At 37.5% G+C, this 14,214-nt stretch overlaps 1 protein-coding gene and 1 pseudogene across 1 annotated transcript; one reads left to right on the forward strand and one right to left on the reverse strand.

Moving 5' to 3' along the window:
* Positions 1-2,671, reverse strand: part of LOC111822588 (olfactory receptor 2AE1-like) — a 6,195-nt pseudogene extending 3,524 nt beyond the window's left edge.
* A 567-nt stretch (positions 2,672-3,238) lies between these two features.
* Positions 3,239-4,165, forward strand: LOC101359925 (olfactory receptor 2M2-like). The gene has a single exon (XM_004387178.1). The coding sequence runs from the start codon at positions 3,239-3,241 to the stop codon at positions 4,163-4,165; it is 927 nt and encodes a 308-aa protein (XP_004387235.1).
* Positions 4,166-14,214: the final 10,049 nt, after the last annotated feature.

The following is a 14,214-nucleotide window of genomic DNA, read 5'->3' on the forward strand; positions in this document are numbered from 1 at the left end:
TACACACAATGGAGTACTATGCAAAGATAAATAACAACGATGAATCTGTTAAGCATCTCATAACATGGATGAAACTGTGTTCCATCTTTCTTTGCTCTTTTTATAATCTACTTCATCCTCTGAAAATAGATTTGTCCTGAACCTATAGAAATGCAACTCTACCTTGATAGGCTATATCAGTTACCCATTTATCATTAGGTTGATTTCATGGTCAGTGAATGCAATGACGGATTTAAAACAAAACCTTGTTTTAAAGACATCTTTAGATTTAATTTGAAAAGAGTAAAAATTGTTAGAAATTTAAAACAACTTGTCAAAAGAATGTCCTTCCAGAGGCAGGATCATGACATCCTGGAGGAGAACACTTGGCAAAAGTTTTAAGATGCGCCAAGAATTGTACATCATCTATGATCACAACATAATTATTGGAACATTCTGGTGATGAGCAGGAGGAAGGGAACACGATTCTAAAAGGAACCAGTAAAAGGAGCAGATAATTATCCTCTGTAAATTACTCCTAAGAAAGTCTAACCTGAACCTGATGAAATAAACTCAAGATAATTGAAGGCCAGGGGTAGAAGTCCCCAAGGATATTCCTCTGGGGGTGTCCTGGTCCACAACTACACATGACCTGGATTCTTCATTCATTTCTCCTAAATAGCCAAGTTCACTGCCAGTTGGTCACTCACAGGTTATAAAATTGGGATTCAGTGCAGAAGATAATGTAAGAAGGTTGAATTCAGAACCACTTCTCTGGACCATGAAGCAGAACGCTTTTCAGAGACACAAGATACAGGGCATCAGAATATAATCACATTATAAAAGGTAATGATGAAAGTACAGAAAACTGTGTGAGTGATTCTCTTACTATAGGATTCATGATTTCCTTTAAGGATAAATGCTGTAGCTAATATTTCTGCTCTAAACCTTGATGAAGTCAATCAAGCAGTGAAGAAGAACAGCTGTATATGGGTAGTCTGGCTTAATAAAATAGGACAGGACATGACATCTTTAGCTTAATCATTCAGCATGTTCACAGATTTCTTTAAATGCTTCCCCAAAACTGTATTAAGTTTGACCCAAAGGAATCTCTGGGTGCTTAGATAGCTTGTCTGGTGTGGCATGAGAAAGTGAGACTTATGCAGGAAGGTCAGAAAACAAATAGAATTTAGTACTCACGGGTTCCAGCGAGGAAGCTACAGCCACCCTGAACTCAGATCCACACAGAGGATTGCACTCAGGGACAATACAACAACAAGTTAGAATTGTAGGAGAAGGTTTATGCAGGATGGGGTCTCAGAGTTAGAGCTCATTGAAGTCTTACTGGTCAGTTTAAAAGATTGTAGTCCATTAACGTGGGAAAAGGGAGAAGTTTTTATCATGAGATCCCATATGGGGCATGACTGGGAGGGGCAAGGAGTAATTACAGCATTTAAGAGACTTAGTTATAAGATAGTAATGGGTTTTTAACACAGAAAATTATATAGAACATCCCCAGAGGGTCAGTAAAGACCACAACCACTGAGAGGCTGTGTGACAAAATAGGAATAACCATGTCAGAGCAACTAGGAGGAATTAATGCATGCCGTAGCAGCAAACTAGGTAGGCTGTGAACAGGACTTACGACAATGGCAAAATTTCGCATTTGTTCACTCAACTAAGTCCCTTCCCATTCTGGAGTAAGTAAAATCCAAAGTCGTTAGAATGTCACGTTTTTGGTCCTGAAAACTTGTGCCTCCTTTTGTGTCACAAATGCATCTCTGAAATTGAAGGCAGGCTGCTGTGCTGAAAACGTATGGGCTTGGATTTAATGACCCTGCCCATTGCCTGCCATGTGACAGGGGCTGAGGATCTTCCCTCAGATACCCTCTGACTATCCTCTAGTTAGTCCATCGGCACAAAAGTTGTTGTATAGATATGGATGTAGATTTAAATGTATGACATCTGTCACTGGTCTGTTACTGCTTTGTGTCAGAATGATTTGTATATTATTTCTTCCATGGAACTTTAAGTTGTCACAAAAAGACCATATCTTACTAAGCCTCATATCTCTCACATCAACTAGTATAGTGCTTTGAATATAGCAGAGGTCACTCAATATGTATTAAGTAAAAATGGGAAGAATAGAATTAGGAGAGTCTTGAGCGCTATCTGGTTAAAGTCTGGCATTTTAAAGCAGATGTTGAGCTCTGATTCTAACAGGACTTGTTGATTTCCCAGTGTTGCAAGGGTAATAAAACAGTAGGAGGATGTGGCTTAAGTTAAAATATATATATATATGTATATATTTGACATATATATCAGTCTAAGTATACATTACCCAAGCTGAATGAGCTGCCTTCATTCAAACAGAACTAAGACTCTTCAGTATTTAGATGTGGCATAATGTACCTTTTTAACTGGAAAGCAACATGACATGTTGGAAAATGCAACTTTCAGGTAAATGCAAGTTCAGTTTAAGACTTTACAGTAAATCTCTTTATTCTCTGAATCCTCATTATACAGGAGGGGAGGACAGTCCATCTGTTATGAATTCTTCTGATGACCATAAGATGTGGAGGGATGGTGGCTGGAGAACTCAAGGCATTTCTTACACTTCTCTTACATTGACATGCATTTCATAGTGTGGATGGTCAATCAATAACCTGGAACTGCATTTCTGGACAACCATACCCAGGTACAGAGAACCAGCCTCTGCCAGTAAAACAGCTGGAGCTGCTTCTCATAACATTACATTTTCCTCGTGAGCAGCTCAAAAAGTGGAGAAGACAAGTCAAGTAATCATGATGCTCTTATAGAGGAGAGGGTTGATAAATTGGAATGAAGAGGGGACTGAATGGTTATGCTCTATGCAAAACACCACTATTATTACAGAACTACTGGGGTTAATCATAATGTAATTCAAATTTATCTCAAGCAACCTGAAATATCTACCTGCCAAAATACCTGAAGTTTCAACATTAGAATTACTTGACCAAATTTTTGCATGTAGAAAGTAACCTGTTGGTAGGCTCATTCATTAATACACATTTTATTGACATGTATTACTAAGATTATTAATAAATTCTAATGATAATTACAATTTATTTTTCTCCAATGATAGATCATATTGGGGGCAAAATTATGAATGTTATTTTATCACAAAGTCAATATATGAAAATTTTTCAATAATAAATAATTTTCCCCCAGAGCACATTAAAGTATTTCTCCTCTTTGTTCCTCCAGTTGTATATAAGACATGAAGAGAGATAACAAGAGTTCTGTGGTAGGTTTTACCCTCCTTGGACTTTTCCCAGGAACAAGGCACGTTGGCTTCCTCATCTGCACCATTCTCCTCGTCTACATTGTTGCCATCACAGGAAACACCACCTTGGTCCTCCTCATCTCTCTGGATCCCTGGCTCCACAGCCCCATGTACTTTCTGCTCAGCCAGCTCTCCCTCATGGACATCTCCCTCATCTCCACAACTGTCCCCAAGATGCTAACCAACTTTTTCTTAGGGATATCAGATATTTCATACATTGCCTGTGGGACACAGATCTACTTCTATTCTGCCCTTGGAGTAAGTGAATGTATTTTGCTCACTCTGATGGCCTATGACTGGTATGTGGCTATTTGTAACCCCTTGAGATATGTGGTCATTATGAATTCTGAGGTTTGTCTGCAGGTGACCATGGTGTCCTGGGTAGGAGGGGCATTTAATTCCCTAGTCCAAACCACATATACCATGCATTTTCCCAGATGTGGCTCAAGAGAAGTTCACCATTTCTTCTGTGAGCTACAGGCAGTACTCAAGCTGTCATGTGAGGACACTTCAACTTATGAGAAAGTAGTGTTTGTGATTGGAATTGTGTTCCTTCTCACACCCTTTTACCTCATTCTAGCCTCCTATGTTTTTATCTTCCTCAGTGTTCTCCGCTTAAATTCTATCAAGGCAAGGAATAAAGCTCTTGCCACATGCTCTTCCCATCTGATGGTGGTGTTTCTCTACTTTGGTCCAACCATGTTTATCTACATGATTCCCAGTGCCTTGCATACCTCAGAGCAAGATGAAGGTCTCTCTGTATTCTATACCATGCTCACCCCCATGTTGAATCCCCTCATATACAGCCTAAGGAACAAGGAGGTTGGAGAAGCTCTGAGGAAAGTTCTGGGCAAATCCTAATTATAAAGTAAGATGGTAGTATCCAGAGTTTCTCAATACTGAGTGATTTTGGTAACAATTCTCAGCCATAAATTCCATAACTTCTTTGTGGGTCAGGATAAAGTTAACAATTTTTAACTGTGTCTATGCCTAGATTATGAAAACCAGCAGAACATTTTTAATTATCTTCTTGAGTGGATGTTTAATTTGGCCTATGCTTAAAAAATGTAGATACTACTTGTTAATTTTTATCCTGACAAGTTATTAAGTATTGGATTTACAACTCACCAGCTACAACAAAAACAATAGTTTACCTGATTTACTTATCATCAAGTAGGTATAAAGTCAGTCCAACAGGACAAGTCTATGATTTTCATGTGTGTGTCTTTCTCCTATTTTTTAATGAAAATGTTCAAAATTACCTAAGATCTGACTCTTATAAAACTTGCTTCAATTAGATTATAAATCAATCTATTCACCTGAGAATTCAGGGTACATGGGCAATTAATCTGGATGGAATTTTCATTAAACTATAAACATTGATGTTTTTACTCAACAATTGAATTCTTGAAATGTAACTTATTGTGCTTATTTCAGGTCAGTTGATAGTTTGGAACAGTAACTAAAGCAACAGAATTTTCGTTCTAAATATTCTGCTTTGTTTACTAAGAAAAAAAATAGTTTTCTTTACATAAACCAGTGGTTTGATTTCATAGCCAATGTGAACAAGACATGAAATGGAAAAGGCATGGCTTGAATTTGAATTTCTATGTCTTTCTCTACTTTATCACAGATATTTCATTTAAAAATCAAGATTGTTACCAAGTACGAATAATTTATCCAAAGTCTAATACACCAAATTGATTTATTTTGAGATGTTCTCTGCCAAATTCTCCCTTGATATCATTGTAGTAGTAACGCTCATTACAAATGAAAATTAAATTATAGTGGAAAGCAATGTGGATATTTTATCTTGATGGAAAAACTGGCATGATTATAGATGAGAATTTTCTATTTAAACTTTCTTTTATGTATCAGTAGCCTTGGTCAATGTAGAGTCATTACACAATTCCACTGGCCTCTGATCATAAAGATATGGGGTGATCAGCATGCCATTTCTTAAAGTAGATTGGATACGATTGGGAAGTCAGATCCTGAAACATTTGAAAATACATGAGAATTTCTGTCAAAAGCTGGTGTTCATTCAATTGCAGAAAACTTTGCACGAGTTCTCCCTCAAAGCAGAGCCTGACTCAAGCACAAGTGTGCAGGTAGTTTATTTGGGAGAGTAATTCCAGTGAGCAGAATGAAGGGACCAGGGGGAGTAAAATAGGAAAAGGATGATAGTCAGTATAACAGTGTGTTTTCAGGTCACTGCTGTGGCAACTAGAGTTAATCTAATTGGAGAATTCTGAGGAACAAATAAACGACTTTAAGAATTTCCCATTAATCCTCTCTGAAGTTGGCTGCAAGGAATATAACACCGGCATCCCAGATGCAAACTGTGAATGTAAGCATGCTGAGAAAAATCGTAAATCTGAGGCAGCATGATAGAAGCCCTAAGGCAGAAAGAGAAAGATAAGCAGTACATACTCAAGATGAAATATCTTTAGAATGAAACAAAGTCTGCAGGGAAAAGTCCACTGAAACATGACTAGCAGACTTAGAGCTGTGAGTGACAACATCAGAGGTACCTGATGAAGTCCACCCAGCACTGCTTAGATCTGCTTTTACCCTCCATAAAACTTAACTTGACACCATATCTTCCTGAGGGTGCCCATTCACAATCTCCACAAAATACTTAACATGGGTGGTAAGGAGAAGTTATACCCCTGATTTTGCAGCTGATCACATGGCCCTCACTGATCTTCATAATTTTACTCCTCAAACATTCATACTAGGTTTCCCTCACCATTGGCCAGTACTTCAGGTGTCCCAGGATTATTACTCCATTCTTTTTCTGCTGGTTCATCAATATGGCAAGTCCTATGCAACCAGGCAGAAGTTATAGCTTCAGATTCAGTCTTGAGGTCACTTCCGAGGTTCACCATTCAGGTGGGGATTGGACAGTCCCATTAAACAAAAGGGGACTAATGAGGCACAGCAGTCCAGGGACAAGGACTAGAAGGCAGAAGGGGACAGGAAAACTGGTGATAGGGAACTCAAGGTTGAGTAAGGACAGTGTTGACATGTAGTGGGGTTGTTAACCATTGTCATAGGGAAACATGTGTACTAACTGCTTAATGAGAAACTATATTGTTCTGTAAACCTTCATCTAAAGTGAGAATAGCAACACAATTGGAAGAACGTAATCGATGTCACTGAACTGTGCATGTAGAAATTTTTGAAATGGTGTATCTTTGGCTATGTATATTTTCACCAAAAAAAAAAGATTGAGAAGGGAGAGAGTGGACATGTCTTGTGGTTGTTAACCTATGTCATAAAACAATACATGTACTGACTGTTTAATGAGAAACTATTTGTTCTGTAAACCTTCACCTGAAGTACAATAAAAAAATAAAAAACAACAACAACAACAACAAAAGAAACAGAAATTTATTTTCTCACAATTTAGGAGGCTAGAAGTCCAAATTCAGGGTGCTGGCTCAAGGAGAAGGCTCTTTCTCCACTCTGGGGGAAGGCTCTTGTCTCTTTTCAACTTCTTTGCTTAGGTTTCTTATAGATCATGGGGCATGTATCTTCCCCTCTATTTGTGCTTACTTGCTTCCTTAATCTGTTCTTATATATCTCAAAAGAAAATGACTTAAGACACTTCCTGCACTAATACTGTCTCATCAGAATAACAAAGAAACCCATTCACAAATGGCATTATAGCATAGGTATAGTGGTTAGGATTTACAATATACGTTTTTGGTAGACACAACTTAATCCATAAGACTTACTTATTTTCTTTTTAGACTTTCTGTTCAGTATTGAAAGTGGTGTCTTGAAATCCCCAACTACTATTGTGGGAGTTGTCTTTAACTCTTTTCATATCTGTCAGTATTCCTTTCATATATTTTGGGCACTGATGTTGGATACATATATATTTATAATTATTATGTCTTCTTGATGGATTGACCCACTTATTATTATGTAATGTCATTCTTTATCTCTCGTAATAGATTTTGATTTAAAATCTATTTTCTCTGCTATCAGTATGGCCACCCCTGCTCTCTTCTGGTTTCTAACTTCATGGATTATTCTTTTTCATTCTTTCACTTCCAGTCTGTTTGTGTCCTCAGCAGGGCTTTGAACGAGTTCTTCCTGGTTCAGTCATGGCCAAGGAAGCAAGACTGGAACAGACCCAAATTTTCAAACTTTGTGTGAACCAGAAAGATAGCCAGAATGGAAAAAAAATTACAGGTCGAAGCTCTGCTGGAAATTTAATCTCCTTCTTAGAAAACAATGACAGCGTATGCATTGCATAGCGACCAATTTTCTTTCCCATCTGATTTTGTGCAGTATTGGAAACAGTGTTGTCCTGCTCAAAGATGGGCTGATCGCACCACTTTCAATGTGTGTCCTTCTCCTCAGTCCTGCCAATAATCAAATCTCATACGTTAGGCTCCTGAAAGGGTTCACTATATATCTTTTGTGTCTCTCATTCCAGGGCTTCAACCCATAATTTTTCCATTCCAGTTATTCTTCTGAATCACCCAAATTTTAAAAATTCAGTCATTCCAGTTTCACTTCATCAGCCATGAATAAACTGATTCAAGCCTATTCAAAGCCCTAGTCCTTGGGGCTAACATGTGTCTCCTTTAGACAGGAAAAGGATGGATCATGTTTTTTGTTTGTTTATTTTAATCCATTTTGTTACCTTCTACCTTTTAAATGGAGAGTTTAAACCATTTACATTTAAGGTAATCATTGAAAACAAAGGATCTACTTCATTCATTTTGCTAATTTTTTTGTGTCTTGTATCTTTTTTGTCCCACAATGCCTACACTTTTGTTATTTTTTCATGGTTACTTTTTTACGTTGAGTCTTTCTGATGTTTTTCTTCTTCCCTGTTGTGTATATTTTTAAAATATTTTCTTAGTAGTTATAAAAATTTTATATTTAATAACTTACACTTACAACAAATTATTTTAGCTTGATATCAACATTTAAATACAAACAAGTAACATACAATTTTAACATACTAAAACTCTGTTCATATTTTACTCCCTCCTCCTCCATCTCTGTTGTTTTGTCACCAATCACATTCAGTATATATACTGTGTCTGTTAGGGTGAATTTGTACTTATTTCTTATGTATTTGATGTTACAATGCTTGTAGAACTTAACTATAAATTTACCCAGTGTAAATACCATACAACGGGCCCTTTATTTCCCCATGCCATTACCTTTACTTGAAATCTTGCTTTTATTTTAAAATTTTCTTTCCCATGTGCAGCTTCAACTATCTATCTGTGTCCTTTCCTTTTCATCTGAAGCATACACTTTAGTAATTCTTGCAGAGTAGGTCTGGTGGTAACGAATTCCCACAACTTTTGCTTATCTGGGAATGTTTTGATTTCATCCTCATTTTTGAAGAACAACTTTGCTGTGTAAATAATTCTTTGTTGATGATACTTTTCTTTCAGTACTTTATATATGTCATTTCATTGCCTCTTGGCCTTCAGTTTTTGGAGGAGAATTCAGAGCTTTTTCTTTTTGAGAACACTTATACTGTACTTTTGTCTTTCTGCTTTCAGAACTCTCTCCTTGTCTTTGATTTTCAAAAATTTGATTACAACATGTCTTGATGTAGACCTCTTTGGATTCATTCAGCTTGGAGTTTGCCTAGATTTTTGGATTTACAGGTTCAACTGCTTATGTAGGCATGGAAAATATTCTGTCAGTGTATCTTGGAATATTCTTTCTTTTTTATTGAACTTTAGACAAAGGTTTACAGAGAAAACTAGTTTCTTAATAAAAAATTAATACACATGTTTTGTGACATTGGTTGCCAACCCCATGACATGTCAACACTCTGCCTTTCTCAACCTTGGGTTCCCCAACTGAAATGGTTTGAATTATGTCCCCCAAGAAATATGTGTATCAATTTGGCTGGGCCATGATTCCCAGAATTGTGTGGTTGGCCTCCATTTTGTGATTGTAATTTTATGTTAAAGAGGATTAGGGTGGGATTGTAACACCACATTTACCCAGGTCACATCCAATGTAAAGGGAGTTTCCCTGGGAAGCGGCCTGCACCACCTTTTATCTCTCAAGAGATAAAAGGAACGAGAAGCAAGCAGTGAGGGACCTCATACAATCAAGAAAGCAGTGCCAGGAGCAGAGCATGTCCTTTGGACCGGGGTCCCTGTGCAGAGAAGCTCCTAGTCCGGGGGAACACTGATGAGAAGGCTGAGAGAGAGAAAGCTCTCCCCTGGAGCTGACACCCTGAATTTGGACTTTTAGCCTACTTTACTGTAAGGAAATAAACTTCTCTTTATTAAAATCATCCACTTCTGGTATTTCTGTTATAGCAGCACTAGATAACTAAGACACCAACTAACTTTCCTGTCCCCTTCTGCCTTGTCGTCCTGGTCCATGGGCTGGTGTGCCCATTTATTCTCTCATTTTGTTTTATAGGCCTGTCTAATCTTTGGCTGCAGGGTGAACCTCAGGAGTGACTTCATTACTGAGCTAAATGGGTGTCTGGGGGCCGTACTCTAGGGGTTTCTCCAGTCTCTGTCAGACCTGTAAGTCTGGTCTTTTGTGTGTGTGTGTGAGTTAGAGTTTTGTTCTATTTTTTCTCCAGTTCTGAATGGGAACCTCTATTGTGACTCCTGTCAGAGCAGTCGTTGGTGGTAGTCAAGCACCATCTAGTTATGCTGGACTCAGTCTGGTGGAGGCTATGGTAATGGTAGTCCATTAGTCCATTGGACTAATCCTTCCCTTGTGTCTTTGGTTTTCTTCATTCCCCCTTGCTCCAGATGGGGTGAGACCAGTGGAGTATCTTAGATGGCCACTCAGAAGATTTTAAGACCCCAGATGCTACTCATCAAAGTAGAATGTAGAACATTTTCTTTATAAACTATTTTATGCCAATTGAGCTAGATGTATCCCAAGACCATGGTCCCCACAGCCCTCAGCTCAGTAAGTCAGTCCCTCAGGGAGTTGGTGTGTCTATGGAGCTTCCATGACCTTGCTTTGTCAAGTTTTGCTGGTTTCCCCAGTACGGTGTACTATCTTACCCTTCACCAAAGTTACCACTTATCTATTGTCTATTTAGTGTTTTTCCCTACTCACCCCTCCCCTCCCTGGTAACCATCAAAGATTGTTTCTTTTTGTGTATAAATCTTTCGTGAATTTTTATAGTAGTGGTCTCATACAATATTTGTCTTTTTGTGATTGGGTTACTTCACTCAGCATAATGCCCTCCAGAGTCACCCATGTTGTGAGATGCTTCACAGATTCATCATTTTTCTTTATCATTGTGTACTATTTCATTGTGTGTATGTACCATAGCTTGTTTATCTATTCATCTGTTGATGGGCACTTAGGTTGCTCCCATCTTTTTTATATTGTGGACAATGCTGCAATGAACATGGGTGTGTGTATGTCTATTCATGTGACAGCTCTTATTTCTCTAGTATATATTGCCAGGAATAGGATTGTTTGATCATATGGTATTTCTATTTCTAGCTTCTTAAGGAAGTGTCATATCATTTTCCAAAATGGTTGTGACATTTTGCATTCTCACTAGCAGAGCATAAGAGTTCCAACCTCCCCACAACCTCTCCAACATTTATTATTTTCTGTTTGATCTGTGCCAGTAATATCGGGTTGAGACGGTATCTCATTGTAGTTTTGATTTACATTTCTTTAATGGCTAGTGATCGCAAGCATTTCCTCATGTATCTGTTAGCTGCTTGAATGTCTTCTTTGGTGAAGTGTGTGTTCATATCCTTTGCCAATTTTTTAATTGGATTATTTGTCTTTTTGTTGTAAAGGTGTTAGATTTTCCTGTAGATTTTAGAGATTAGGACTTTGTTGGATTTGTCATAGGCAAAATTTTTTTCCCAGTCTGTAGGTTGTCTTTTTACTCTTTTGATGAAGTCTTTTGATGCACATATGTGTTTTATTTTTAGAACATCCCTGTTATCTAGCTTATCTTCTGGTGTTGGAATATTCTTTCTATTCCATTGTTTTCATTCATCTACTTCTGAGATACTCATCATTCTTATTTTGGATTTCTTGATTGTGTCCCAAAATTCCATTTAGCTTTGTTTGTTTTTCTTCGTTCTTTTCTGTTGTTTCTCTTGAGATTTGATAAGTTCAGTGACCATGTCCTCCAGTTCACTTATTCTGTCTTCTGTCTGCTGAATCTAATGTTGAATCCCTCCCTTGTATTTTCCAATTCAGTTATTTTATTCCTTGATTCCAATATTTCTACTTAGTTCTTTTTTATATTTTCTATCTCCTTATTGAGTTTCTCATTTTGTTTCCCGATCTTCATTAGTTTGTTTTCTGTGTGTTCTTACCATTCTTTGAACATATTCAACATTGTTGTCCAATAGTTCTCTATTTTGCCCGTTATCTAAGATTCCATATAGCTGGTTTTTGCTTCTTCGCAATGTTATTTTAATTGGGCCATCCTTTCTTGTTTCCTTGTATGCCTTATAATTTTTTGTTAAACCTGGGGCATTTGACTATTATACTATGTTAACGCTGGAACTCAGAAACTTCTCTTTCCCCAGTAATTGTAGTTGTATGTATTGTTCTCTCCTTTCTTTTTTTCCTCCCTTCCCTTTAGCTCTTGGCCAGGTGCTTTATCTCTTAAACTGGATTCCAGAGTTCTGAATCCATCAATTTCAACATGTTATTTATTCTTTTTTTTTTCTTTAATTGTTGTGAGGGAATGGAGATGCTCAACTTCCTACACCACTGTCTTTGGAAGAGTCTTCAGAATATCTTAGCTTTGCCCTTACTTTTAAAGGACTTTTTTTCCAGATATAGAATTCTTGGTCAAGAGTTCTTTTTCTTTTGACACTTTAAATATATCAGTCCACTGTCTTCTGGCCTCCAAGGTTTCTGAGGAGAAATTGGACACTTAATTATTGGGGATCCTTTGTAAGTAACGTTGTGTTTCTGTGTTACTGTTTTCATGCTTCTCTCTTTATCTTTAATTTTTGAGAGTTTGATTGTAATGTGTCTCAGTGTGGATCTCTTTGTGTTTATCCTACTTGGTGAACATTGAGCTTCTTGGAATTTTGGACACATGAGCTTATTCAAACCTGTAAAGTTTTCTCCTATTATTTCTTTTTGTTGCTTTATTGTTCACTTATTCTTCTGGAATTCCCCTGATGCATGTGTCAGTTCTCTAGTTAAGAGTCCCAACTTTCTATTAGACTTTGCTTCATTTTCTTTATATTTTTCTCCTGTCATTACTCAGTCTCAAAAATTTCAATTGCCTTATCCTCTTTTTGCTGATTCTAACTTTTTCACCAAAAATCTGTAGTTAAGACCTGATAAATATTTTATTTCATTTATTGTATCCTTCAGCTCCAGTATTTTTGTTTAATTCTTTTTTCTAGTTTACATATCTTTACTGGAGTTCTCATTTGGTTCCTATATTAATTTCTTGATTTTCTTTAATTCATTGCCCATATTTTTCTTTAGTTTCATAAGTGTATTTAATATTATTGTTTTAAAGGTTTGTAATTTGTTCAGTATCTGGGCTTTCAAAAGGTCAATTTCTGTATCTTCACTTGTTTTTTTCAATTAGGCAATCTTTCTTCTGTTTCTTTGTTTGCCTTGTGATTTTTTTGTTAAAACAGATAATTGAATGTTATAATGTGGTAACACTGATACTGAGAAGCCCTCCCAATTCCCCATGGACTGATGCTTGTTTGTTTGTTTCCTTTTTTATTTTTAATGATTGAAGGCTGTAATAGTCTGTTTGTTCAGTAACCTCCTCTGACTCCTCTTACAAAGACTACTTTCCAAAATGTGTATGAGCACTAAGGATTCCCTTCCAGAGCCCATTCACATCTAGTGATTCAAAGAGATTTACTTGTACTCCGAGGAAGAAACAAACAACAAAAAGCAGAAAATATTTGATTCTCCCACTCCCCAGGGATTGTTGTTTTCACTTAATAAATGCTGCAGTCATCTGATTGTTTAATGACATTTCCAAGCTAATTTTTAGAACGCAGGTGTTCCGATTCTGTTTTCTCTGCATTTAAACGGTAGCTTCATAGATTTCAGCAGATGATATTCTAGCCCTTTGAATCTGCTATCAGAGTACAGTGCATCTTTGTGTGGGCCAAAAGCACTGCAATGGTCTTCACTCATTTCCCTAGGGTACCACCATATCACCCCAAGTGTTTACACTGTGTATCCAAAATCTTGGAGAATAAGTCTCCTATTGCTCACACTGGCTCCAGCCGGTTGGTCTAGGAATGCAGGCCTCTGATTCCACCACGATGAATGGGCTAAAGGAGAGATGGTGGTCAGTTGGTGCACATGTTTCACCTAGGTGAGATCAGCAGCTTCTCCTGTCATGAAACACTCCCCTGGTTGACTTAAGTGTCCAGTCCAATTACAGAGCTCCAAAATAGTTAATTTCAATTACTTTCTCCAGAGCTATTGCTATTTAGTAGAAAGAAAGACCTCTACAAATGCCTACCCCTCCATTTTGCATAATTACACAAGACTTTTAAAAGTTGTGAATTCTCTTAGACACTCTCACACCAGGCCTTCTTGTTAAGCTTTTAGAAACTGAGTCTATGCTTAGGTATGCTTCAGTCACACTATTTTATCCTATGCAATTAAATGCAGACAATTCCTGTGGGCATTGACTGTTGTTCCCTCCTCCCAGTCCTAAAGGGATGTAGATGCTGTCTAAACTGGGAAATCACTCTTTCAAGTCCCTCAGGCTGTCCCCAAACTGATATGAACAGATGGACACAACAGTCCATGGCTAAAAGCAAAGTCTGTTTCACACATTCCTCAGCCTAACAATCTTCCCCTATCTGGAAGAGTAATTCATAATTTGCAGTTCACTACCAGAGCAGCATCCTCTGTCACAGTGCCTGCTGCTGTGGAGGCAGGAAAGAGAGATTTTCCAT

This window comes from Trichechus manatus, unplaced genomic scaffold (assembly GCF_000243295.1).
Source record: "Trichechus manatus latirostris isolate Lorelei unplaced genomic scaffold, TriManLat1.0 scaffold00181, whole genome shotgun sequence".
Lineage (NCBI taxonomy): Eukaryota > Metazoa > Chordata > Mammalia > Sirenia > Trichechidae > Trichechus > Trichechus manatus.